This window comes from Protopterus annectens, chromosome 2.part2 (genome assembly GCF_019279795.1).
Source record: "Protopterus annectens isolate FY-2018-M chromosome 2.part2, PAN1.0, whole genome shotgun sequence".
Classification (NCBI taxonomy): Eukaryota; Metazoa; Chordata; order Ceratodontiformes; family Protopteridae; genus Protopterus; species Protopterus annectens.
The window spans coordinates 1,094,739,062-1,094,766,369 of NC_056730.1; the positions used below are offsets into that span (position 1 = coordinate 1,094,739,062).

Below are 27,308 nucleotides of genomic sequence, written 5' to 3' on the forward strand. Positions count from 1 at the left end.
CCTAGACTCAGAATATTCCTGACCCTGCCACTTGAAATGTTCCCTCATGGTGTGCAGAACTTCCCCAAAAGAAATATCCTCAGGAGGGGAGGCCGAAGGGATGGAATCTTCTGCATCCGAGTCCTCATAAGTCTGGAAGAGCTCTTCCTGGCTATCAGAGTGGACAGAGCCCTCAGAATCTTCATCTGAAGGAGTAGGGTCAGAGGGTTCAACCTGGGGCCTTTTATCAGGAGGAGGCTGGGATGCTCTCTCAGGATGGGCCTGTGAACCTCTAATCATGGAAATTAAATCAGCAGCCATGGACATAATTTGTGTCTCCGGAGTCGGCTGAGGTAAGGATTTAGAAGTAATATGCTTTGTTTTGCTGGCTGCCTTAGCCCTAGTGTAGGCCTTAATAGACATGGCCATAGGAGGCCTGGCAGCTCCACGTGCAGGAGTGACCTTGTCTACAGCAATGGTCTCGGGCATTTCCTCGGTTTCGGTATCCGGAGGAAAGTCTATAACTGGCGTCGGAGTAATGGCTGGAATCGGAGTCATCGGTAATGCGGTGTCTTCGGTTCGGAGCGGTGGAGAGACCGTCTCAGAGGGAACCGGAGCACTCGCGCTAGATTTTGGCGAGGAGTCGGTGGTAGACGCGGGCCGAGGATGTCGGTCCCGGTCTTTTCGCTTTGGTGTTTTGCGATGTCGGAAGATCCGATGGCATGGTGTAGGCAAATTTATCGCCAAAAGAATCTTCAGCGAACTCCGCCCGGCGCCTAAGAGTGCGCTTGTTGAAGCGAGCACAGGCTACACAGGCCGAGACGTCGTGGTCTGGGCCCAGGCAAGGGAGGCAGTAAGAGTGGAAATCCTTATGAGGTATTTGTTTACCACAAAAAAAGACAATTGTTAACTTTTTCAGTAATTTCTGACATCGGCTGAGGCAAGAAAAGGCCCCCAACGGGGTACTTAGCTTTTTCGATGACTTCGGTATCGTAGAATACAGGAGCTGACCGACCGGCACTTGCAAACTGCTTCTGCTTCGGGCACCGCGCGGCAAGAAAGACTGAAGAAAATGGCGTCGGCTGATGCTTTTGTACTCCAGCCGCTCTGACGTCGGAGACAAATGCGACATCAGCCGACGTCGGATCCAGACTTTGGAATCCGGCCGACCGAGGGCTGCCTGAGGCAGGACAACCCACATGTTATGACTGCAGTTGCATTCTTGAAGGACATCAGTATATTTTCCACTTTTCTGAACAGGATTTCCTAATACTAGGCCTTCTGGTCTCAAGGATGACATGCAGCACCTGTTTGCTGCGGGTTGCTGGTGGTGTACTCAGGAAATAAGTCAGGCTGCAAGGTTCAGGGTTTGCAGATGAGGATGCAAAATGTGTCCCTCCTGCTGGGACAGCAGGGAGGGGGTCTGATGTAGGTGCCAGGGTGATACTGCTGTCAGACTGCGTACAAGTGGGTACCAGTGCTGGTGTGGCCAGTCTGGTGTAATAAGGATTGTCCTTGGTCTGTCCTCTTTTATCTTGTGTAGTACTTTTGAGAGGAGGGGCAGAGAGGGAAAGGTACAAATTAAGAGGTTTTCCCATGAAGAGGATAGGGCATCCACTTTCCATGCTTGGCTGTGAGGATTTCTGGTGCAAAATTTGCTCAATTGATGGTTTTGGGGGAGGCAAACAGGTCCACCTCTGGTGTCCCCCACCTGTGGATTAGAAGTTTGAATTAATTGGGTTCCAGTTGCCACTCATGTGGGTCCAGTAGATTTCTGCTTAAGTCATCTGCCAGTGAATTTTGTTTGTCTGGCAGGAACTGAGCTTCCAGGTGAACTTGGTTGCTCAAGGCTTTGTTCCACAGGGACATGGCTAACCTGCAGAGTGGGTAGGAATGAGTTCACTCCTGCTTGCTTATGTACCACACAACTGTGGTGTTGTCTGTCTTTATCAAGAGTTGTCCTGGAAGGATAAACCATTTGAAGGCTGTCAGAGCATTCTGTACAGCTAACATTTCTTTTTGAATGATATGCAGATGAATCTGTCCTGGGCTCCATTTGCCTTGAATGCATTTGCCTGCCATGTGAGCCCCCCATGCATAGTCTGATTCATCTGTTGTCAGGGTTTGGGCGGCGAGGGGTTGAGTGAAAGGAAGTCCCTTGTTGTGGTTGCAAGCTTCTGCCCACCAAAGGAACTCTGACCTTAGACAAGGAATGATAGGGATCAGTGTTTCCAGGTCCTGAGAATGTTGACATCAGAGACTTTTTAAGTACCATTGAAGTTTCCTCATATAAAGTCTTGCATATGGAATTAGTAGAATGCATGAGGCCATGAAACCTAGGGCTTGCAGTATTTTTCTTGCAGATAGCTGGGTTTTGGTAGCCATTGGTTTGAAGTCGTTTGTCAAATAAACCTGCTTATCTGGAGTGAGGAATGCCATCTGGGATGTTGTGTTCGAGCTTGCTCCCAGGAATACAATCTTTTGGCTGGGCACCAGATGTGATTTCTTTTCAGTGATGGTGTACCCCAGAGAAGTTAGAAGTCTCTTTACAAATGCCAGGTGCTGAAGTAGCAATTCCTGACTGTCCACCTGAATCAGGCAATCGTCCAAGTATGGGTAAATTTGAATATTTCTCTGCCTGCAGTATACAATGGCTGGAGACAAGCACTTTGTGAATACCCTGGGCGCAGTAAATAAGCCAAAGGGAAGTGCAGAGAACTGATAGTGCATAGAGCCTGCCCTAAAACATAGATATTTCATGCAAGATTCCCCTATGGGGATGTGCAGATAAGTTTCTTTTAAGTCTAGGGTGACTTGCCAGGCGTCCTTGGCTAGCATGGGAAGAAGCAGTTGTAGTGTAAGCATTTTGAACTTTGGGACCACAAGTAAGGTGTTGAGAATGGACAGATCCAGGATAGGGCACCAGGAGCAGTCTGGAGTAGAAACCCTGTCCCCTTTGCTCTACTGGAACAGGTTGAATAGCCTTGATACTGAGAAGAGAAAGTACTTGCTTTCGAGCCTGTGCCCACTGGTTTGGAGGAAGGTTTGGCAACCCGCTTGGGGTTGGCAGTGAGTTGAAGTATAATCTGTATCTCTGGGATACAATGTTTAGGACTCATCGGTCCAGGGTAATGGACATCCAGTTTTTTGCATGCAGGGCGAGTTTTCCTTCTAGGGGTGCAAGTACTTGGGCATGGTTGGGAAGGATGACAGACAAGTCATTGTGAACTTTTTCCATAAGGGGGTGGCTTACCCCTCCCTGTTTTTGAGGTGGGAGCACTCCGTTGTTTAGATCTCTGCATACCCTGAAACTGTAGTCTTGGTGGTCAGTTGACCCTAGGTTTGGACTAAGAAGGCCATGGAGGGACTGGAAAGGACCAGTTTTTAGAAGGCCAATGCCTACTGAATCTAGGTGGCTGTACCTGTACGAAATCTTTAACAGTTTGCATATATTTAGCTTTTTCCTCCATCTTTTTAAGAACAACTTCTGCTTTTGTGCCAAACAAACGTTCCTGGTTTAATGGAGCATCTAGTAATTTTGCTTTGACATGGTCTGGCAAGATTTGTTCCTTCAGCCAAGCATGCCTTCTCAGTACAGACCCTGTGACAGCAGCCCTGCAAGATGCTTCTAAGGCATCAAAACCACACTGCAAAGTATGTTTGCCAACTTGGTTAGCAGAATGCATTAACTCTTAAAATCTTTATTTTCTGCACAATCAGGAATCAACATTGTTTGTTTAATTAGTTCCATAAAATGCTGCTGGGACTTCAACATGTGAAACTGTCAATTTAAAGTCCTGATGGCAAGAGTTGTAGAGGTATATACCTTCTTACCCCATCTGTCCAAAGCTCTAGAATCCCTGTCTGAGGGGGTAGGGTTTTTGGCTGTAGTAGCCTTAATACCTTTAGGTCCTTGGGAAATGGTCTCTAGATCCACAGCAGGATTCTTAAAGAGAAATTTGAGAGAGTCAGGTACTCTCTAGTACCTGTCAGGCTTTCTAGGAGCTGGTGTTAAAGTATCAGGAGTAAGACTGGATTCCATGAAGACATCATCTGCAATATCCAGGACAGGGGGTATAGCTAGATGCATGAGCTGAGGCAAGTCTAAAAATTCTCTGAGTATCATTTTGGACTGTGGGTAGTCCTGGCATTCCCAGTGGAAATGCTCTCTTAAGGTATGCAAGGTTTCACCAAAAGAAAAATCCTCTGAAGGGGAGGTAGAGGGAATGGAATCCTCTGCATCTGAATCCTCATAGATAGATAAGGGTATGTCCTGGTAATCAGAGGGATCAGAGTCATCGGACTTGTGGTTAGAAACAGAAGGAAAATCAATTCTTTGCCTTTTAGAGGGGGAAGGCTGGCTTCCTCTAATTAAAGTTATAAGGTCTTCAGCCATTCTAAGCATTTGTTTTTGTGGCATGGGAGCTTGAGCATGCGTTTTGGTCGTCGGTTTTCTAGGCGTAGTGTGAACTCTGGGCCTGAGAAACTCAGTAGTTTTAGTCCGAAAAAAAGAGTCGGTTTAATACGAACATCAGAAGGTTGGAATACACCCTCCGGTGCCTGCACAGCGGCTCCGGACCCATCCAAGGTAGAGACATCCGCAGGATCCATAGTCGAAGAAGCATCTTGCGGCATTCTGGGCTCCGAATGACTCTCAGCAGAGGCCTGCAAATCTGAAGAATCGAGCATCAGGGGCTTCAAAGGCGCCTCACTGAGTACCGGCAGACTGGCGACTAGCTTAACGGAAGAGTTGTCAGCAGTTTTGGACCTATGCGGTCTGTCTCTGTCTTTATCCTTATGTTTCTTCGGAAGATCGGTTGCCGAATGGCTTATCAAAGCTATTTCAGAATATGGAGAATGAGAGCGAAAGAATTTAGCAACAAAGATAGCCCGATGAACAGTTCGGGCATTAAATCAGGCACAAAACCGACAGCGAGGAACGTCGTGGTCTGGGCCTAAACAGGTGACGCAGTAAGAATGAAAATCTCTGTGAGGTATTTGCTTTCCACAGGCAAGACAATTGTTAACTTTTTCTGACATTGGTTAGAGCACAAAAAAAGGATCCCCAATGGGGTATTAGCTTTAGATGACTTCAGGTTTGAAACTCGATAAACGAAAATTTCAGGTAGCGGCCGACCGGCACTTGTGAACTGCTTCTGCTTTGGGCTCCCGGATGGCAAGAAAAGCTAATGTAATGGCGTCGGCTGCATGTTTTATACCCCTGACAACCTGACGTCATGGAAGAGGCAACAGCATCCAATGCAGAAATCCCAAGATGCTGGTATTCGGGCTGACTGAGGGCTACCTGCAGGCAGATAACCCAAGTGTGATGACTGCAACAGTGAAACACAAAGAACATCTGACAAGGGCATATAATCAAATCTGTTCAACTTGATACGTGTTGCTCAAAGATGGCTGAAGCCTGGTGCAAATGCATCAAACTCCATGACATAAGAGATAATGGACAATTTCTGAGAAGCTTAACCCACTGTTAGAGCGGCCAAATTGATCCTCAAAATACTGATCAATTTGTTGCACCTGTGGGGGGGGGTATGCTGCTGTAAGAAAGCTGTGACAAACATCAATATTATTGAGGAATTACAGACAGAAGGTCCAACGATTCCAGAACTAGTGAAAGTGCTTCAGAATTCAGAAACAGTCCAGAATTTTGCATAACGCCTAGATTTTTAAATCATACTTTTTATCTGTTTTTCTGGTAAGTCAGTGAGGACTGCAGTCAATAAATAATGACAGATATTTGAGTTTCAGAGTTCACACGCTTCTGAAAATGCATGCTAATGCAAAACTTGTTATTCTAGTAACTTTCTGCTGACAACAACCTTAGGGTCATGAAGGTGGACAAAGGTGGGATTATGGTTATTATGAGCTTAAACGACTGCAACCAAGCCATCCTACAGTTGCGATTTGATTCAAGTCTTTACACTGTGGTTACAGCTGACTTTGCCAACAAATGTTTTGCAGCCATCGACATCACTCTGACATGTTCAGTCAAGGAAACTTTGACCACTGCATTTACTCCTTTCTTCAAGTACAACATCGTAAGATCGCTAAGCTCTTTGGTACACCCAAAGTGCACAAAGACAGACAAAATCCACCATTTAGGCCTATAGTTGCTGCACATTTTTCTAAGACTAAACCTTTATCTATTTTCTTAGACCATTTGCTTAACCCTATTGTCCAGGAAACCGATTTTTATCTACATGATTCTTGGCAGTTGTTGGAGTTATTAAGTGTTTTTTCTGACACTAGTGACAACTTTTTGGTTTGCTTCTCTTGATGGAGTATCACTTTACATCTGTATTAAACAAGTAAGTGGCATTGAGCTAGTGACAGACTATTTAAGTGTGTTCTGCACTTTTAGCAATGATAAGAGCAACACTGTTTGTTCATTATTTGAGTTAGTGCTAGACAACAATTTGTTTCTGTTTATTTTGGGCAAATACTACAAGCAGATATCTGGAGTTGCTATGGCTGCTCGTACGGCTTCAGTCTTTGCGAATTTAGTCATGGCCTCATGGGAGCAGAAGTTCATCAAATCTCACCATCCTTCTAAAAACATTTTGTTTTATTGCAGATACACTGATGATTTGTTCCTGCTTTGGAAAGGTACCTATGTTGCTTTTCTACTGTTCGTAGAATATCTCAACACCAATACAGACTTTGTCAGTTTAACGATCAGGGGCTATGGTAGTCTTTTGGCTTTTCCCAGTTAGGGGTCACCACAGCAGATCTCCAGTCCGCTAATGATTGGCAGTGGATTTTTATGGTGCCAAGTTGCCAGCCCGATGCCCAACCTCCAAAGAAGGCACACCCATTTACGCACGCACCTACCTGCATGTCTTTAACGTCACCCGACCATGGGGAGGACATGCAGACTCCACACAGAAAGCACTCCAGCTGAGAATCGAATGGGAGAACCTCCTGCTGTGAGGCGACAACGCTAACCGCTGCACCACTGCGGCCACTAATGGTAAAAGCATCAATTACTTGGATATTTCTTTGAGTTTGATGCCTCTTGAATGTCCTTTGCAAGTAACATTTACAGGAAAGAAATATTTGTTAACCACTACTTGCACGGGGACAGATTACATCCATCACACATGAAGAGGGGTGCTATAAAAGGCCAACTCATCAGGCTTAGTACTGACAATGACATTTTTCTGGATGAGACTTCCAAACTCAGGAATTTCTTCAGTACTCGAGGTGACGATCATAACTGGTTAGTTGGCATTGAAAACGAGGTTGCACTGCTTAGGGATCACAAAGCTCGACCTATCCTGGGTAGTGTTTCTTCAGCAGTCTCTTTTGTCAACGGTGTCAAAGGTATGTCAACATCTACCAATCATGTTAGCTTTCGGCAAGCTTTTCCTATTCCTATTTCTACTGACATGCCCATTATTACAGACAGCATCACAAACAACCAGAAAATTATATCGGGCAACACTGATCTTACCAGTGTGATTGGAGACAAACCTTTTTTCACCTACAAAAAGTTGTTCAATTTGAAATCTATCTTTGAACGTACAGCCCCCTCCAGGTTACACACTCAACACCTGCCAGGTACCGTTCGTTGTGGCAAGTGTAAGCAATGTAGGTACATTACTCATTCGTCCTCAGTGTATTTCAAACAACTGGGTATTAACATTTGGGCAAACAAAAGATTTGACTGTAATTCTAAGTACTTAGCTTACTTGATATCCTGCGAGTCCTGTTAAAGTTTTTACATCGGCAAGTCTATAAGATGTTTGTCAAGGATAATCTAAGAGCACACTTTGGCTACAAGCAAGAAAGATCCAGATAATGCACTTGCTAAAGTTCACGTTTTTCGTTTTACATTTTGTACACACAGAATTTTTTGTGGGGACAGCAACAGTTTGCTTGAATGTCATGAGTCTGCATGGCAAATTCAGCTTAGAGCTGATCATAATCTTGGACTTAATGAACATATACAAATAAAGTGTTTTTTACTGATGCAAAAGTTGTGCTGATAGTTTTTAATTTTTTTATATTTTAAATTATATGGCATTAGTTTATTAGTCTTCATTTGCACTTTAAATTTCAGTTCAAGTATGCCCCTTTTTGACAACACCCACTATTTAATGATTGGTAGTGTTTAGTCATGTGATTTTTGGCTCTCGTTTTAAACTGCTTTTCCCATTTGAGCTGTATTTTCTGATGAAGTTCTTGTTTTTACTATAAAAGAATGAAAGCGCTCAAAAATACAAGCTGTGTCTGGAGCTTTGCCTAGGTGGCTGGTAGATTTTTTCTCCGTTACTAACTTTATAAGTCTGTAACGGCAATACTTAAAATATGTCCTTGATTTTGGGCCTTTGCCTCCCTGATTACTTTTGGCTTATCCAGAATTCTTATGTTAAGAGGTTGAGAGGTATGCTAAGAAAGATGAAGGATATTTGGCTCTGTGGGGCAACAGACACTCTCAGTACTGCATCTAAACATGGACTGGATAATATTACTTTCTATGGGCTTTTTGCCAATATGCCTGCAGACCATTAAGCTACTCTCCATCAGTCTTTAACCTATTCATTCCCCCATATTGAGTATTTGCAGTATGGAGGTTAAAGTTAACTGCAGGGACCATCATTCAGTTAGCCATGGAGGTAGTTTATGCCCTCATCTGCATCTTGACAACGACAGAATTTCTGTCAAGGCTCTAACCCTGCCCCTAGTGGTTGGCATGAGCACCCATATCATTGCAGGACATTCTACAATGTGTGTTTCCAAGCCGATTAAAGCTACTTTCACTGGTTTGGGATCACCAAGCCCACATCCTTGGTCCTGGCCTTTTCAGAGGAGTACAATCCTCTACTTGTAGGGTGTCAATCAGTTGACTGCAGCCATCACTTCTTCCTTCCTAGGATGTGTGAGATGGCACTGGACACTCACTACCACACTCAGCTTTTCCAATATCTGATGCACTACATGAACTTGTGTCACCTACTTCATACACAAAGCTTTATCCCTCAATACTACACAGGTGATCACATGGACAAGGCATTATGGCAATTTGCATAAAATGTTACATATTAGAGCACATAGCACTGAATACATTTTAAAATATAAAAATAAGCAAAATAATCTGTGCAAACATAAATGTGCTGGTTGAAAGTAGAAAGTGTGAAAGCTAGCCTGCTGCTTAACATTAGGAGAAAAGAATAAGACTATGCCATCTAGCCAATCAATTATTTACAAATAGATGATAAAGAAGTACAAGAGACAGTAAATATTACTTTTCCTGGAATCATGGATTTCTGTAGATGGTGACTGTAGCCATGAAATTAAAAGCTGCTTGTTTTCTGGGAGGAAAGCTATGGCAAATTTAGATAAGATATTAAAGTTTATAGTATGACTGCACACTGATCAATAGCTTAACTTCAGCTCTCCCAGTGTGGAAAAAAAAGAAACAGAGATAAGGACTGGTGATTCTGACAGCTTTAGAAAAATTCAGTTACTAGCTAGTAAGTACACTGCTTGAATGCTAGCAATGAAGAATCTTCGAGAGCCTGAAAGAAAATCAGCTAGAAAAAGTGAAGAGAAAATGCTGACTGGGAAGAATCCTGCTGCTAAGCAGAAAGAAATTCAAGCTCCAGCTTTGGTACAAGAGATGGCTTTCAATATTTCAGAGGAAAAATAAATTAAATGTGTGCAAACCTGATTAAGATAAATGAAAAACTGAATGAGTGTATAAATTCAAATAACAAAAAGGCTGGAAAAAAATGGAAGAAGCTTTAAACAGCTATTCAGGTCAACTGGTAAAACTGCAAAAATCAGAGGATGAAATGGAGAAAAGCCTGGCTGAATAGGAGACTGCTCAAGAAGATCTGTTTCAAAAAATGGTAGAGCTAGAGGGCAGATCATACTGAGAAAACTTGAGGTTTTCTGCTGTGCCAGTAAAAGTGGAAGGAACAGATTGTATTAATTTTATGAAAGCACAAATAAGCAACTGGACTTGTACTCCACTGCAGGATTTGTTAACTGAAAGGTCACATTGTGTGCATACTCCCAACCTGCAGCCAAAACCTGTATTAGTACAGATGTAATCATACCACCAGAAAGAGTTGATATTGACAAAACTGTAGCAGAAGGACAAATTATTACAAATCAGACAGTAGACTGATCATAGAAAATGATTACTCCCTGCACACTGGGCAGAAGAAAAGCAAATTCATTCTGGCAATCAGGGAATGTCAAAAGACAGGTGTCAAACTGAAGCTGCTGTATCCATCTGTCTTCAGAAAGTTTTTCCTGGAAAATAAGTCATTTTTTGATGCAGAACGGGCTAAGAAGGAAACACAAAAGTCTGTCCAAAAAAAAAGTGAGCCATCAAATAGAAGGGGACTCTGCTGATACTAAAGCCCATAGAGAGACTTTGCGTTCCAAAGGAAAATGCTTTAGGGACAGAAAAAAAAAAGCTTGGGAGTTGACTTGAATAATTTGGGTACCTTGGAGTCTCGGGTTGGGGAGACGGAGATGAACACAAAATAAAAACACAAGCAACACTGAAATTATTGAATAAATTTGAGACTATCAAGCATCAATCACATTTGTGAAGTACAGCTTTATAAGAAAAAAAGTCTGAGAAAGACTGGACTTTTGTTGCTTTTAACTTCTGGGGGGACTGAAAGGCATTTATTTTACTTCATGTCATTAATGTTTCGAAAGACTCTAAAAGGAAAAAAGGAAGGAAAAAGTAACTAAGTAAAACTATTTTTGTTCTTAACAGTATTTGTACAAAACATTTCATAACATAAATTGCATGTTATTTAGTAAAGCATTTTCAGTGACTGCAATATGTGATAAAGATACTAAAATAAACAAGTACTCTCTTTTGTTTTAAGAAATGTAGGCATTACAATGCAAAAAGAGTAAAAAGCTGGACAAAAGCATGATCAAGTTAATATGCTGTAATCTTGGGCTTTTGGGATGGGGTGTAAATATATACAGAGCTGTAATGCTTTCTCTTACTTTTGCATAGGTGAATATCCGAATTATAGAGAAACATCAATTTAAAAGGTACACGGGCAAGCAGCTTAGTATAAAATACAGTCTGAAATTATTGTAAGTGAATAAGAGATAGCAGTTTTCCTGATACATAAATACCTTGATGCCTTTACTAAAACAGTGTATAATTCAGTTTTATTTAACAACAGCCAGTGCACATTCTCTAAAGGCTAAAGGTTAATGTTTCTGAAAGCATTCAAGCTGTTTTTCACAACTGGGAGAGGAATAAAGAAAATACAAGAAAATACAGCAATTAGTGTTACTAAGAGCACAGGCTGTAAAACATGGGCTTTACTACAGATAGCCTTAATTTTAGGTTACGTAATGCCTATACGTGCAGTTGTTTATTTGGGACAATTGTTCTGGGAGTGTTCTGGGGGCGAGGTTTTTTTTTTTTGTTTGAGGGTTTTCATTGAAACAAAAAGCCATATAAAATGTAAAATAGGTTCAAAATGAGACTGACATGAAACAACTGTATAAAAGATCAACCTGCCAAACAGTAGGTAACATGTAACACAGAAGCTGGAATTAAAAGTTATTTACTCACCATAACTGGCCATCTGTGTTGTCTGTTTTCATTCTTCCTCAACAAATGTGTTATGGATCCAATCCTCAGATCCAACTTGGCTGCAAACTTCAGATTTTGGATCCAACACTTGAGTGCCTCCCTCTACCCATAATTTTATAGTCCATGCCCAATACCTCAAATTAAGTTTGCTGTCATAAAGCCTACATTAAGTAGTTAAAGAGAAAAATAGATAATAGAGTAGTGCTCAAACTCGGAACTGTAGGTTCCAAAAAATAAACCATCAGGTCACTCAAGAAGATTACAGGAAGGGGGTGGAAGGGGGAAGATAAGAAGAATGAAAATGGGCAACACAGATGCCTAGTTATGGTGAGTACATAACCATTAAATCTAATGTTGTCCTTTTCATTCTTCCTCAACAAATGGGACAGAGGAAGGATGTTCAGGAGAAACGCTGAACCAAAATCAGTTCTACTTCTTGAAATTAAGTCCAATTTGTAATGAGTAATAAAGGTATGAGCATTGAACCATGTTGCTTCTGCACAAATAGCATCGACAGACGTTCTTGACCACAAAAACAGATGAAGTGGCCATGGATCTAGTGGCCATGGATCTAGTTGAATGGGCTTTAGGCATTCTTGGTAGAGAAGGACCTTTTGGGGAATAAATCCAGGAAATGCAATTAATTATCCATTTAGTCAATGTAACTTTAGAGACTGGATAACCCAGTAAACTAGATGAAAAAGACACAAATAGCTGGTCTGATTTTCTGAATTCTTTTGTTCCATCTAAATAGAAATGTAATTATGTATGCACACCCAGAAGATGTAGCATGTACTCTCTTTTGTTTGAACATTTTGGAAAGAAGACTGGTAAATTAATAGTTTGGTTAATGTTAGATTCAGAAGCCACTTTAGGTATAAAAAAAAATAAAGGTTAGCCCATAAAGTAACCCAGTCTTCATGAAAGATAATGTAAGGGGTCTTTGATGAAAAAGCCTGGAATTCAGAGATCCTTTTAGGAGAAGTGATAGCCACTAAAAGGGCTGTTTTCCAAGACAGATACCTTAAGTCATTTTTTGTTGAAGTTTCAAAGGGTTGTTGAGTCAAACCTTGGAGTACCACTGTCAAATCCAAGGGATGTGACAGATCTTTTACTGGAGGTCTAAGTAGGAAGGTGCTTTTAGGAAAGCCATACATAATGTGGAAGCAGCCAAAAAAAGAATTTATGTCCTTACCATAATGTTCCATCTGTGTTGTTGATCTTCATTCATTCTTGACAAATGGGACTTGCTTCTGACTCCTCAGAACCGGCTCGGCCATTATACAGCTCATGCCAGCCAAAAAACTCTCGAGCTAAGACTCTACCCACAAGGCCTCTCTCTCCATTACCTCAGATCGAGTTTGCAGCCAAGTATAGAAGGATAACAGAAGCCCTGCTAAGGTGAAACCTAACATCCTCCCAAAACAAAGGTCCGAACCTCCAGAAGTCCTTAGGAGGAGGCAGGAGGTGGGATGCCAAGAATGAATGAAGATCAACAACATAGATGGAACGTTATGGTAAGGATATAACTTCTTTATCTGATGTTGTCAGTCTTCATTCATTCTTGACAAATGAGACAGAGTCCCAGCTACTTCATGTCCTGGGTGGCCCTAAGGAAGGATATTCCTGAGCACCATAGAGCCAAAAGATACTCTTCCTCTGGAGGCCATATCCAGTTTGTAATGAGTGATAAAGATATGGGGAGTAGCCCACATTGCGGGTGCACATATTTCTTCCATGGAAGCCTTGGAGTGGAAAACAGCTGAAGTGGATACAGTTCTGGTGGAATGCGCTTTAAGAGGCGCAGGCACCTTGAGGTTATTATGACTGTAAATGAAAGTAACACAATCCCTAAGCCATTTTGATAAGGCAACTTTCGAGACTGGTTTACCCAAAGTTGAACTTGAAAAGGACACAAATAATTGATCTGATTTTTTTTTAGATGATTTGGTTCTGTCCATACAGAAATGTAACTGTCTGTGAACATCTAACAAATGCAAGCAATATTCACCTTTATTTGAAAATTTTGGAAAGAAGACTGGCAATTCTATAGTCTGGTAAATATTAGATTTTGAAACCACTCTAGGTAGAAAAGAAGGACTGGTTCTTAAAAACACCCTATCTTTCTGAAAAATCATATATGGGTGTTTCACACATAAGGCCTGCAATTCAGAAACTCTCCTGGCAGACGTAATGGCCACCAGAAAGAAAGTTTTCCATGACAGGAATTTGAGATCGCAAGTGGCTGCTGGCTCAAATGGCTGAAGGACTAAGGACTGTAATACTATGGTCAAATCCCATGGAGCTGTATGATCCTTGAATAGGGACTTTAGACGTAAAGTGCCTTTAAGAAAGGTTTTACATAATCGATGGGAAATCAGGGGATAATCATCAAACCCACTATGGAAATTGGAAACTGCTGCTAATTGGATTTTGATGGTGGAAGCAGCAGCTCCTAGTTCAAAAAGGGAAGCCAGACATTCCAACACCATGTCAATCGGGGCTGAAAAGGGATCTAAATTATTCGTACAAGACCAGATTGAGAATCTCTTCCACATAGGTGCCTGAAGCTGTTGAAGATGGGGGGGGGGGGTGAGAGGAGCACTTATTGATCTAAATGGGCAATTTTTTAAACCTATTTGCTACCACAACATAGGTTCACTCGGAGGACATTTTAAGCTTAGCCAATTCCCTTTTGTTGCTTGAATTAACATTTCCTGATTGGTCTTACATATCCGATGGCTGACAATTGTACATCAGCCCTAGTGAGAATAACTGTGATCATATCATAGATAATTTGAGGGGACCCATGTAAGGGATGCAGCATTTAGGAACTGTCTCTATCCATTAGTGGCACAAGGTGCAATCCTGGAGTACATTTTCTATTACCCATCCTTAGATCCAAGTTGCATTTGAATATGGACAGGGATGAGCTTTGTTTTACTTGAATGGATACTCTGTTCTGGAACAGTGGTAGCCTCTGTGATATATATCCGTCTCTACACAACATCCAGTTTAGATACCTGGACTGAGTATTTCTGATGCCATTTGATTTTCTGATGTTCAGTAGGTCAATCTGTATTAGACTGGAGAATGCCTTGTATGTCAGACACATCACCTCTAAGCATTCTGTAGGATACTGAGTATAGTGATAAATCTTTGAGGTGATCCAAGCAAGATCTATTGTTTAGGACTTGTATCCTTTAAGTAAGGTATCTCTGTGGGTATTCCAATTGTTGCATGGGTCTGGATAGATACAAGCCAAGGTGGGCATTATACAAAATGAATGACCTAATGAGGGATTTTGTACAGGGGGACAATAACATCTCTAGATCTAGTCACAATCAATTTGTTTATAAGCTGTGCAATATAGAATGACTTTCTTATTACTCTGGGCACATGTTGGTCAAAAGTTAGGTCACTGTGCACACAAATTCCCAAATTCCAAACAACTGAGCCAGTTCTCAGGGGGCATTGTCAATTTGGCAGTTCCCTGGAGTAGATGACTTCCAAAAGGATACGATAATGTATTTTTTGGAGTTTAGTTTCAAATTATGATTCTGGCACCAGTTATTGTTTGGGACAAATCTTCCTGCATGATGATTAAGTCATTTGGGGATTCAATAATTGTTCCTAGCTTACAGTCATCTCAAACTTAGTCGGCCAAAGCCCTTTGGTATTTCTTTTTATTTTTTTTACCTTCATCCATTGCTTTGGTGACAAGAGTAAAGCTTAAAATTTCCCCATGATTTTGAGCCTTTCACGCTTTCTCCCAATTCTTGCCCTAAGAGGTTGAGGGATCAGAGCATATGTTTAACTGTCCCCGATTGTGTCATACTTTTGGTCTGTTTCTCATACGTGTGATTTTCTGGCAAACTTATGAGGACGGCAAAACTTAAATAATGATAGACACTTGAGTTTCAGACAAACACTAAGCCATTTGCTAAACAAACAATACTGTCATGTAATGAAAACAGACTTAGCATGAGCCGTAAACTTATCTGCCCTTGAAACTCACATTCATTGAAACGGCATGAAAACCCACATTCATCTGCATCTGGCCAGTGGAGGACTAAGCTCATCTCTGGACTGTTTTCAAGCCATAGGCTCCTTACACATTTGTAGGGCCATGCATACATGTATGCATTCTTTGATTCACCTTCCTGATTGTATTAAATTATACACTATTCATTTGTCATTTTGATTATCAAAGACAGTGAATTAGCCAAATAATAAAAGTGTTTGTAACTGTATTTAAAGGTTTCTACAGCATAACATAGTGAGGTAGAATCACTGCTTCTTTTACAATAGTCTACAGTGCAAATGGTGGATGTCAGAACACACTTCATAAATCTTTGTCTTAATTTATCGTCCTCACAATAGGCATGCAATAGGAAGAAAACGGAAGCAGGAGAAAGTATAGGCCATAAGATTGTGCCAGTTATCACTATGATTAGAAATCTGTGTAATGACCTATGTGAAGAGGGCAGGGCTTTCACTATGGAAAGTTCATTTTGTTTGTCTGCAAGAGCAGCAGTAACTATAAATTATAAAACATTTATAAAACAAACTTTAAGCATTACAACTGGATAGCAGTTTTAAACATGGACTTGTCTTAAGGATAGACAGAATAGATGTTATAAAGTGAAGATCTATAGAAAGGAGACATATTCAAACTCCTTTTTGCATTTTACTAGTGCTCACCCTTGGTATCACAAAAAAATCTGTTGTGAAAGGACAGCTCGTAAGAGCAGCCAGAATGTGCACTACTAATTTTGATTTCATGACTGAATGTGACATGTTAGTCCAAATGTTTTCGAAGAGAGGCTACCCGGCACCCGTACTCGAAGAATTGGCGAATGAAGTTCAAATGAAAAGGAATGTTGGTTATTTCAAAGCTATCTTGGGGGTGGACAATGTATAATGGAAAATGGGGGTACAGTGAGTGATGATATCCAACAAATTGAAATAGTAAACTATCCCTTGACTTTTATAACCCCTTATAATACTGATGCAGGCAACATTAAACAAGTCCTGATTAAGAATTACAGCATCGGAGGGGTCCTTAGTGAATAAACTAGGTACTAACCCTAAATTTATTTTAGAAGAGCTCAAAACCTGAAAGGGTTATTAGAATTTAAAAAATTGGGATTGATAAGGCAACAAGGTATGTTTAAATGTGAGGCCTGTACCTTTTGTAACCATACGGATGTGGGTTATACATACACACTGTAAGGGAAAAAGTTTACTTGTAAGGGCAAGTACAACTGTAATTCCAGTAGAATGGTGTATTTAGCCCAGTGCCAGTCTTGTCCTACTTTTTACATAGGTAAGTCTGACCGTAAATTAAGACAGCGTGTGTATGAACACCTATATAACATTAGAAAAAGGGAGGTTGGAAAGTGCTTTAGCTAAACATGTGATCAATCAGCCAGGCTACTCATTTTTATTTAGATTGAAGACTTGAGCATCCCGACTTAATTTGGCAGATTAGAACACATGCCTATAATCAACTAGGATTAAATGATCTGTGTTCTATAGTGTGTGCTGAAATTGAAGAGTTTGACTCATTGAATAGTTTATAATTTTATATTATTTGTATTTTTGTTTGTGTATGTTTTAAAAAATGAGGATGCTGAATGTTTTTTAGAGGGTAGATGGCATTTTAAATGTTTTAAATGACTTTATATGCATTCAAAATGTTTTATCAGAAAAGTAATGTGGTCACTTTAAAAATTTAACATTGCTTTTACTCTTGATCATGTGATTTTGTATTTGGTATTTAAATGTATCTGATAAGGTTGCTCTGTTTGTCTGAAGAAGTTGAGTTATTAAACTTAACAAAAGCGGTAACATACAAAAAACAGTTTGTTTCTGTTTTTTTACCTCTTTTTTTGTTTTAAAAAGTGGAAGAAGCTGCCCATTTCACAGCTGTAGCTATTAAGCATGGCTAAACATATAACTCTGTTCATAACATGTCAATGCAATATGACATTCATTTATTCATTCATTCTATAATGCTTACTTTATCCATTTATGCATTGCATGGAAGATGGAAAATAATCTTAGCAGTGAATGGGCACAAGAGAGAGAAACTAATCCTAGGTGGATTATCAATCAATTGCATATCTCTTTCTCTCTCTCTCACACACACACACACACACACACACACACACACACACACACACACACACACACACACACACACACACACACACACACACACACACTCAGGTATATTTACACACTGGCAATTTGAAGGATCATCAAATCAGTTCATAGCATATCTTTGAAAAGAAGGAATTTCAGGCATGAACTGAAAACCCACACAAAGAGACAGCATGCAGATCCCAGGCAGAAGGTATCCTAGACAGAAACCAAAATGGAAATCCAAGTACCAACAGGTAGCAGTTATAAATACTGCACCAATAGGTATAATACCTTGTACTGTATCAGCTGGGGATAATGTTAAACGAGGTATCAAGGGTGTAGCTGTTTATTATCACAACAATCTACATACACTGCATTTATTCTGTTAATTTCAAACACTCATACTTTGTTTTAGTTTTTTTCTTGAGTATCTTATATTATTTATTGTGTGATTTAAAGCCTTCTTTTATCCTTCAGCTTTGAAATGGAATCATACAGAACACTGCATCAGTGGTACTTAGACTGGCTGCACACACACACACACACACACACACACACACACACACACACACACGCACACATGCACGCACACACGCACACGCACCTCTTCTCCATGATCAGCAGCAGCATAGCATAAAACTCTGATCAGCAGCATAATGGAAAGGAACACACTGCACTCGAGGGCAGCAGAGCATCTCTTCTGTGAGCATTGAAAACAAACCAAATGCATAACGGAACACACACCGCACTGCATTTGGGGGCAGCAAAAGCAATCTATGAGCATGACTCCGGCAGCTGTACCTGAAAACAAACTAAATGCGAATCACCTTACCGTAAGGCGCAGCAATGATCAGCACTCGTAAGGGCAGCATAACAGAACACAGCTAGTTAGTTTACCTTCCGCGCATTTTTAAAAAAATGAGTGTGCAACGCACGCATGCGCACTTAGACAAATCCACGTTGACTCCTTAAAGTGGGGGAGGGGTGCTCCCTCTCCCTCACTCTATGGTTCCAGCACCCCTGCTCTTCCATTGGCTAAGGTAGAGTTTCCTTGTGCACAGTTTATGAAAAGACAGAAGGATTTTTTGTACTGGGGAAGGTAATTTGCTCTGCCTGGCAATTAATGGAATTGGAGATACCAAGCTGTCAGCATGAGCTTGTGAAGGGGTTGGATGCACCACTCCCTACAGGTGAGATAGCAGGTCTGGATCTGGGTCCAGAATCCAAGGACGGTGAATCAGGTGAGGCCAAAGGAAGGGGAACCAGACTTGACAGGACCAATAGGGTGCAATGAGGATCACTTTGCTTCTCAATCTTTGGGATTTCTTCAAGAATAGGGGAATAATAGGGAATGGGGAAAGGCATAAAGTAGTCCCAGGGGCCAATTGTGGAGGAGTGCATCTCTCGGGGACTCCCCCTGCGGGGGAATTAAAGCAAAGTATCTGCTGCAATTGTTTGTTGGTGAGGCAAAAGGATCGCAGCAAGGCTGGCCCCAGTGAAAAAAGATTTTATCTCCACCTTGGGATTTAGAGACCACTCATGAGGCAGGAGGATGCATCTGCTCAGTTTGTCTGTTATCACACTGGACCTTCCTGGGATATGCACTGCTATTAGAAAGCAGTTGGAACTGATAGCCCATTGCCATATCCTTAGAGCTTCCCGACACAGGGGGGTAGGATCTGGTTCTACCTTACTTGTTGATGTACCAGACTACTGACATGTTGTCTGATTGGACTGCAACCATCCCCGAAGGAAGGACAGACTGAAAGGCTTGGAACGCTAGAAGCACCCCCTCAATTCTAGGACACTGATGTGCAAATTGGCCTCTTGAGGGCCTTGAACTCTTCTTCTCAGATAATGCCCCCACACACACACACACACACATGATCTGGGAAGCATACATGGTCACTACGGCAGTGGGCAGAGAAGGAGTGAAGGTGTGGCCCCATAGATTTTCCTCTGTTTTCATCCATTAGGATAGAGCCTTCTTGCAGTGATTTGTTATCAATATCTGATAAGACACTGGCTGTGTCAGTATCAACCATTGCGCTGTTAAGAACCATTGCAGTAGCCTCATGTGATATCTTGCAAGGGGCACTAAAGTTATGGTGGTTGCCATAGAACCCAGAGCTTGCAGAAGAAGAAAAGCAGGAACCTTGTTTTTGGAAATGATTAGTTGTACTTGCAACCTTAATTTTTGTAGTCTGTGTAGAGGGAGAGATGCCGCACAAGAAATCCTATTGAGACATGCACCTATAAATTCTAGGTCTTGTGTTGGAGACAACTGCGATTTCTCTCTGTTGACCCTAACTCCCAAAGACTGCAAAAGGTTTAGTATGAAGTCTGTGGTTTGAAGCAGTATACATCGGCCAGCTCTCCAAAGTGGAACACAATCCTTTAATGAAAACAATTCAAATAGTACATACAATAGTAAAATAAATTATTCAGACTGGTTTTGGCATACAAACCTTCATCAGTGAACCCTGCCCTATTAGAGATGTTCCATATCCATAAGTCTAACTCCTCGCGCATTACCCACTCTATAGGCCTAAATCTAATATGCAACATCCACAAAACCTGCTGGAGAGACAGGTCTGTCTCCCAGAGGCTGCCCCATCTCTGGAATAGACTTCCCATACAAGTCAAACAGAGTACCTTGCTCACCCTCTTCAAGCACAACCTTGATGAGTGGATGGAAAACCACAAATTTGTCCCAGGGGTTCCACCTTTGTCCCTCATTGACAGGGGCGACAGGTGCTGACTGAGGTTTCTTTTTGTGGGATAAACTCTTGGTTAGGCTTGCAAGGGCCCCAGGGCCATTAGCCTAGTAAACTCCTATGATCCTATGAACTCCAAGAGGTAGGGGGGTCTGAGCTGTGCGGGAAGACCCCTGGTTTCCAAAAGCTGATCCATTAATCTCACCATGTCTGTCTCGGAAAGACTTCTGGTTGATCGGACCGACATCCCTGAGGGAGACTCAGGCCTGGCTGGCCTGGGGAGCTGACCCAAAAAGGGGTCTATGGAAGGGGAATTTCTTATTCTTGGAGGTACAAATGCTTCAAGCTTCAGCACCATATGCTATGGAACAGATGGGGAAGTCGGAACCAAGTGGGAGGTCATACAGGCCGGTGCCGACAGAATTGTCAGAGCTGATACTGTCAATGTCGGTGCCAATGAGACTGTTGGTGCCGAGGTTGTCAACATCAGTGCAGAAACTGTCAGTATCGAGGGGGTCGGGACCATACTCTTCAGTTCTGAAGAGACTGAAGGAACCAGAGACTTGTGCCTTCTGGAGTCTGGTCCTGATGGTGAGCTCGGCACTAAATGACTTCTCTTTTTTTGTTCGAGTTTAGAAGACTCTGGCTTAGAGAGATCTTATTCAAAGGAGAATTTAAATAACCCCTTTAAAATCAACTTATTTCGGCATTCTGCCAAGGTTCTAGAACTAAAACCTTGGCAGATCTCACAATTATTTTCTAGATGGGGGGAACCCAAGCAATATACATAGGAAAGATGCCCGTCACGAGTTGGGCATCCTTCTTCCATAATCTTGGCACTGCTTAAAACCAGAGGTGCCTTTTTGCTCCTCCGTCATTTTAAAGAACACTCACACACTCCAAAGGACAGGAAAGAAGAAAAAACTACCAGTAATGTTAGGGAGAAATACCAACAAAGGTAGTCAGAAAGAAAATACCAGTGATGGTATCCAGAGATAACCAAGAGGTAAAAAGAAAGGTGGGGAGGCAAAATTACCAACGATGATTTAGACGCAAACACAACACACTAAATAATACAACAGAAAGGGAATAAAGTGTTATATAAACAGAGAAAGTATATAGAAAAATAGAACAAATTAAAGCTCTTAGCTGGAGAGTATCGGCTGATACACCTTGTTATCAGAGTGGCAAATGAGTGGCAAATGAGATCTGGGGTAATGGAAAGAGGGGCATTGTGGGTAAAGTCGTAGTTTAACAGTTTTTTGGCTAGCACAAGCTGTATAATAGCTGAGCCGGTTCTGAGGGGTCGGAACCAAGCCCCAGTCATCAAGAAAGAATGAAAATTGACAACATCAGATAAATAGTTTTTGTCCTTTGCATGAAAATTTCATATGGCTGCCAACTGTACTTTGATTGTGGAGACACTAGCACCTTCTTTGAAAAGAGAAGCTAGAAAGTCTAGTACAGCAGAGACAAGGGCAGTAAAGAGGTCAATCTTATTCCTCACAGCCCAAAATGAAAACCTTTTCCATTTACGCTTGTAAATCCTTTTTGTGAAGTCTTTTTGTAAGGATAACAATATGGCATGTACTGGGGTGAGGAAAGCCTGGGCTGTTTGGCTATTAGTAGAATTGGAGAAACCATGAGGTTAGTTTGAGGGCTGGGTTATTGGGATGATGCATCCTCAGAGGGTGTGACAGAAGGTCTGGGGATGGGTCCAGTATCAAGAAAGGATAACGAAGATGAGACCAAAGGAAGAGGAACCACACCTGGTGAGGTCAGAAGGGGGCAATGAGGATGACTGAGCTCTCCAACTGGTTTCCTTTCTGCAAAAATTTTAGGATCAGAGGTACTGGGGGACAGACGTAAAGGAGACCAGATGGCCAAATGTGGACTAGAGCATCTCTCGGTGACTCTCCCTGAGGGGGTATCAGGGCAAAATACCTAATGCACTTATTGTTTTAGGGAGATGAGAAGAGTGGCCCCAATGATGGAAAATTTTCTCTGCCACTGATTGATTTAGAGATCACACTCTCATAGCTTCACGGCAGAGGGGGTTACATCTGGTTGTCCCTTGCTTGATGAGGTATGAGGCCACATACATGTTGTCAGTTTTAATCACAATACCAGTCCCTAGAGGAAGAGTATCTTGAAATGCCTGCAATGCTAAAAGGAATTGCTCTCTTGAGGAGACTATATGCCTTGAACCATCACTCCCAAGTAATGCCCTCCTACCCCAATTGGGGTTCACTGTGGCCAACGGGGGAGGAAGTACGAAAGGCCAACCTAGATAAATATCTGACTGGATCCACCAGTGGACATGGTGTTTGCCTGTGTGGGTAAGTTTGACTGAAAATGATAGGGGTTGTTGAAGTAAAGACCACTGAACAGTTGAGTCCATTGAAGGACATCCATTAAATAGCATGCTAAAGGCAGAAGAACTATTGCCACTGCCATGGAACCTAAAGCTTGAAGAGTTAGTCTGGCAGGAGAAGCAGGATGAGATAGAATCTGATGAACCTGAGATCTGGGACCTATACAGTGAGTAGGTAAGGAAGCAATCTGAGTTGCTGTGTTCAGATGTGCACCAATAAACTCCAGGCTCTGCACTGGTGTCAGATTTGATTTGGCAAAATTGACTGTTAAACCCAGTGAGTGAAAATCTAGAGCCAGTAGTCTATGGACTGCTGTAGAAGATGTATGGTTGGGGTGGTGATAGGCCAGCGATCTAAATATGGAAACACTCAGAATCTATTTAGTCTAATTGAGCTACCACCACTGCTATACACTTGGTAAACATCCTGGAGAATGTGGTGAGTCCAAAAAAACACGACTCTGAACTGGAAGTGAAAGGATACCCAGCCAAAAGTGTAAATGTCTCCATCAGTGTCTGTCTATTTTGATGTGACAGTATGTGTCCTGAAGATCTATGGGGCACATCCCATCATTCCTGAGTAGAAGGGACTGAACCGTGACCATCCAAAACTTTAATTTCTTCATGAGTAGATATAATTTGCTTAGATCCAGAATTGGTCGCATGTCTCCTGCCTTTTTTGGCACTAAAAAGAAATGTAAGTTCCAAATTCTGTTTGGTCTGGTAGGACCTCCTGGATGAACATCAGGGAGTTTCTTTCTTTTGGAAACTGGAGTCTGGGTAAAGGGCATGAAGTAACCTCTGGATATTATGTTTAGCACCCAAGTATATTTTGTTATAGCAGCCCAGGCATCTGGGTGCAAGGGCAAATGTCCTCTGAAACTGCTTCCAGAGGTGGGCAGTCGAGCAGCACTTCAGGAGAACTGAAAGGGTCTATCTGGAAAAGAATCTTGGAAACCTTGACTTTGCAGGCCTCCTCGGTCTTAGGGTCAGTGTCTTCTGTTCAAACTCCCTCCTCTGCCTCTGGAGTTGTCTTTGTGCGAGTCCTGGAATGGTCCCTGGGATTTGCAGAAAGTACAGTTTTGTACCTACCATAAATGTAGATGTTCGAGGATCCACATTGCTGCAGTCCTAACCATTGGGTAGTCCGCTGTCCAGTCGGCCCGAATACCAAAGTATATGGCTGACGTCGGTCAAGGCGCATTAGACTGACGTCAGGACGTCAGGGTACTAATGCGCATGACCGACGTCATATCCTCAGTCTTTTCTTGCCCCAGATGTCAGAAGACCCTAAAAAGACAAGGCCCAATCCAAAACACCAAAAAGCCCTGCACCAAACTTATATACAATATATATATACACATGTACAATAATATATAGCAACTCACACCACCACCCCTAAACACAGAGGGAAGGCGGGAGGTAAATTGGACTGCAGCAATGTGGATCCTCGAACATCTACATTTATGGTAGGTACAAAACTGTACTATGTTCTTCATTCCACATTGCTGCAGTCCTAACCATTGGGTAGAATCCCAAAGCAGAGGTAAGGGAGGCTGGCAAATCATAAGGAAGCAGGAGCTGTCAACATGCCTTGCAAAATAGCTGTGGCAAAACCAGCCCTAGATTTAGAGTAGAGAGGAAGGTGGTAATGCTTAGAGAAAGTATGCACTGAACTCCAAGTAGCTGCCTCCAAAATATCCTTAGTTGCCACCCCCCTTAGAAATGCTGTAGAAGTGGCAGTAGCCCTAGTGGAATGAGGCCTAATCCCAGCTGGAATCTCCTTGCCATGATGGGAATAACAAAATGAAATGCAAAACCCAATCCACTTAGAAATAGTTTGCTTAGACACAGGCTTGCCCTGAGAACTCAAAGCAAAGAAACAAACAACTGCTGAGACTGCCTGAAATCCTTAGTCCTGCTTAAATAATAACGCAACTGCCTATGTACATCTAAAGTGTGCAAAATCTTTTCCCCTTTATTTTGGGGATCTGCATAGAAAGTAGGCAAATGAATAGTTTGGTTTAAAGCCACACTAGAAACCACCTTAGGCATAAAGGAAGGATTAGTGCGTAATGATACCCTATCCTTATGGAAAATCAGAAAGGGCTCTACTGCCATAAGGGCCTGCAACTCAGAAACCCTTCTTGCAGAAGTAATAGCCAACAAAAGCAGTCTTCCATGACAAATATTTCAAATCAGCAGTACCCGCAGGCTCAAAAGGTTGTAGAGTTTTTCCAACACAAAATTGAGATCCCAAGCAGGAGTAGGAGCTCTACGTGGGGTCTTATATTCTTTGCCCCTCTGAGAAACTGCTTGAACAAAGGATGCGAAAACAATAGTGGGTCACAATCATAGTGAGCTGAAATTGCTGCAGCATGAATCTTAATGGAAGAGAAGGACAAACCTTTGTCCAATAACTCAGTAAGATATTGAAGAGCCACACTCAAATTAGGCTCAGAAATCTCCAAATTCCTTGCTGCACTCCAAAATAAAAATCTCTTCCATTTTTCTGCATACACTTTCCTTGTACTAGGTCTTCTAGCTTCCATAATCACATTTAAAACTTGTTGAGGAAGTTGAGACCGGCTGTCTCTCAAAACAGAATATGCCATGCTGTTAGATGAAGAGAGTGAAGCTTGACATTGAGCAGGTGGCCGTCTCTCTGAGACAACAAGTGTGGAATCAAGGGTAAAGGCCATGGAGGCTTCTTTACTAGACTCCTCAGTAATGGGTACCAGTGCTGCCGAGGCCAATCTGGAGCTATTAAAATCATCCTTGGCTTGTCTTGTCTGACCTTTAGAAGCACCTTTGGAAGAAGAGGCAGAGGTGGAAACGCATACACATGAAGATTTTTCCAACTGAAAGAAAGAGCATCCACTTTCCAAGCTGTGTGATGTAACCTCTTTGTGCAAAACTTTGGCAGCTGGTGGTTTAGTGGAGAAGCGAACAGATCTATGTCTGGAGTTCCCCAGGACACTGTCAACCTTTGAAATACATGAAGATCCAGTTTCCACTCGTGGGGATCCATGATTTGCCTGCTTAACACATCTGCTAAGGAGTTCTGTGCTCCCGGCAGAAATCTTGCCTGAAGAGTTAGTTGCAAGCTGAGCGCAGTCTCCCATAAAATCATTGCTTGCCTGCACAATGGGTAAGAATGTGTTCCCCCTTGTTTGTTGATGTACCACATGACAGTTGTGTTGTCTGTTAGAATCAACACCTGCCCTGGAAGAAGTAACTCCTTGAAAGCCATTAATGCAAATTGGACTGCTAACATCTCCTTCATGTTGATATGTAGATGCTGTAGTCTGGCAGGCCACTTGTCTTGTATCCACTTTCCATTTAGATGAGCTCCCCAAGCAATGTCTGAGGCATCTGTCGTTAGAATCTGACTCGCCTCTGGCCGGGTCACAGAGAGTCCCTTGTTTAGGTGACATTCCTGAGCCCACCACAAAAATTCCTTTTGAATGCAAGGTATTATTTGAATGACAGTGTCCAAATCCTGGCAGTGCTGTGTCCATACATTTTGAGATACCATTGTAGCTTCCTCATATGCAGTTTGGCATTGGGAAGCACCAGAATACAAGATGCCATGAACCCTAAGGCTTGAAGGACTGTCCTTGCAGTCAGCCCGGACTGAAGAGATAGCTGATGGAAGTAACTGGAAAGATTCTTTTGTTTGTCCGGGGTTAAAAGGCCATCTGGGCTGCTGTATTCAGTCTCACACCCAGAAAGCACATGTCTTGAGAGGGTACTAGACTGGACTTTATTTCGTTCACAGAATACCCTAGGCATCTTAGCACTGCTATGACATATTCCAGATGCTGTAGAAGGTCTTCCTTTTCTTGAGCCAGAATCAGGCAGTCGTCCAAGTAAGGATAGATTTGAATTCCTTTTAGCCTGAAGTAAGCTATCACTGGAGCCAGAACCTTTGTGAATACTCTGGGCGCAGTAGATAAGCCAAAGGGCAATGCAGAGAACTGATAATGAGAATTTCCAGCTCGAAAACGCAGATACTTCCTGCAACACAGTCTTATAGGCACATGAAGGTAAGCTTCCTTGAGATCTAAAGTTACCATCCAATGATCTTTGCCCAGCAGAGGTAAAAGCTGTTGCAGCATCAACATCTTGAACTTGGGAATGTCCAGATAAGTGTTGAGGATAGATAAATCCAAAATTGGTCTCCACGTGTTCCCCTTCTTTGGTACTAGGAACAGGCGAGAATAAAATCCTAGGCCCCTTTCTGGTATAGGGACTGGCTGAATGGCCCCTATTTGGAGTAACAGAGAAATTTGCTTGTGAGCCTCTTCCCTTTGTGGAGGAGGAACGTCTGGCATGCTTTTGAAAGGGGGCAATGTGTGGAAATAAAACCTGTAACCGTGGTGAATGATATCCAACACCCATCTGTCTTGAGTGATTAAATCCCAATTTTCTTTGAAAAGAGACAGTCTTCCTCCCAAAGGAGCTACCAGACGAGAAT

General features: G+C 42.1%; 2 protein-coding genes across 6 annotated transcripts in view; one reads left to right on the forward strand and one right to left on the reverse strand.

The window, feature by feature from the left end:
* Positions 1-27,308, reverse strand: part of SEMA4D (semaphorin 4D) — a 1,587,330-nt gene that overhangs the window by 1,527,340 nt on the left and 32,682 nt on the right. The gene's annotated exons all lie outside the window — the stretch shown is intronic.
* LOC122796004 (diphthine methyltransferase-like) overlaps positions 18,520-27,308 on the forward strand; it is a 376,921-nt gene continuing 368,132 nt past the window's right edge. Inside the window, exon 1 of the mRNA XM_044064484.1 lies at positions 18,520-18,596. Within this exon, the coding sequence (XP_043920419.1) occupies positions 18,520-18,596 (77 nt within the window). The remainder of the gene's footprint in view (positions 18,597-27,308) is intronic.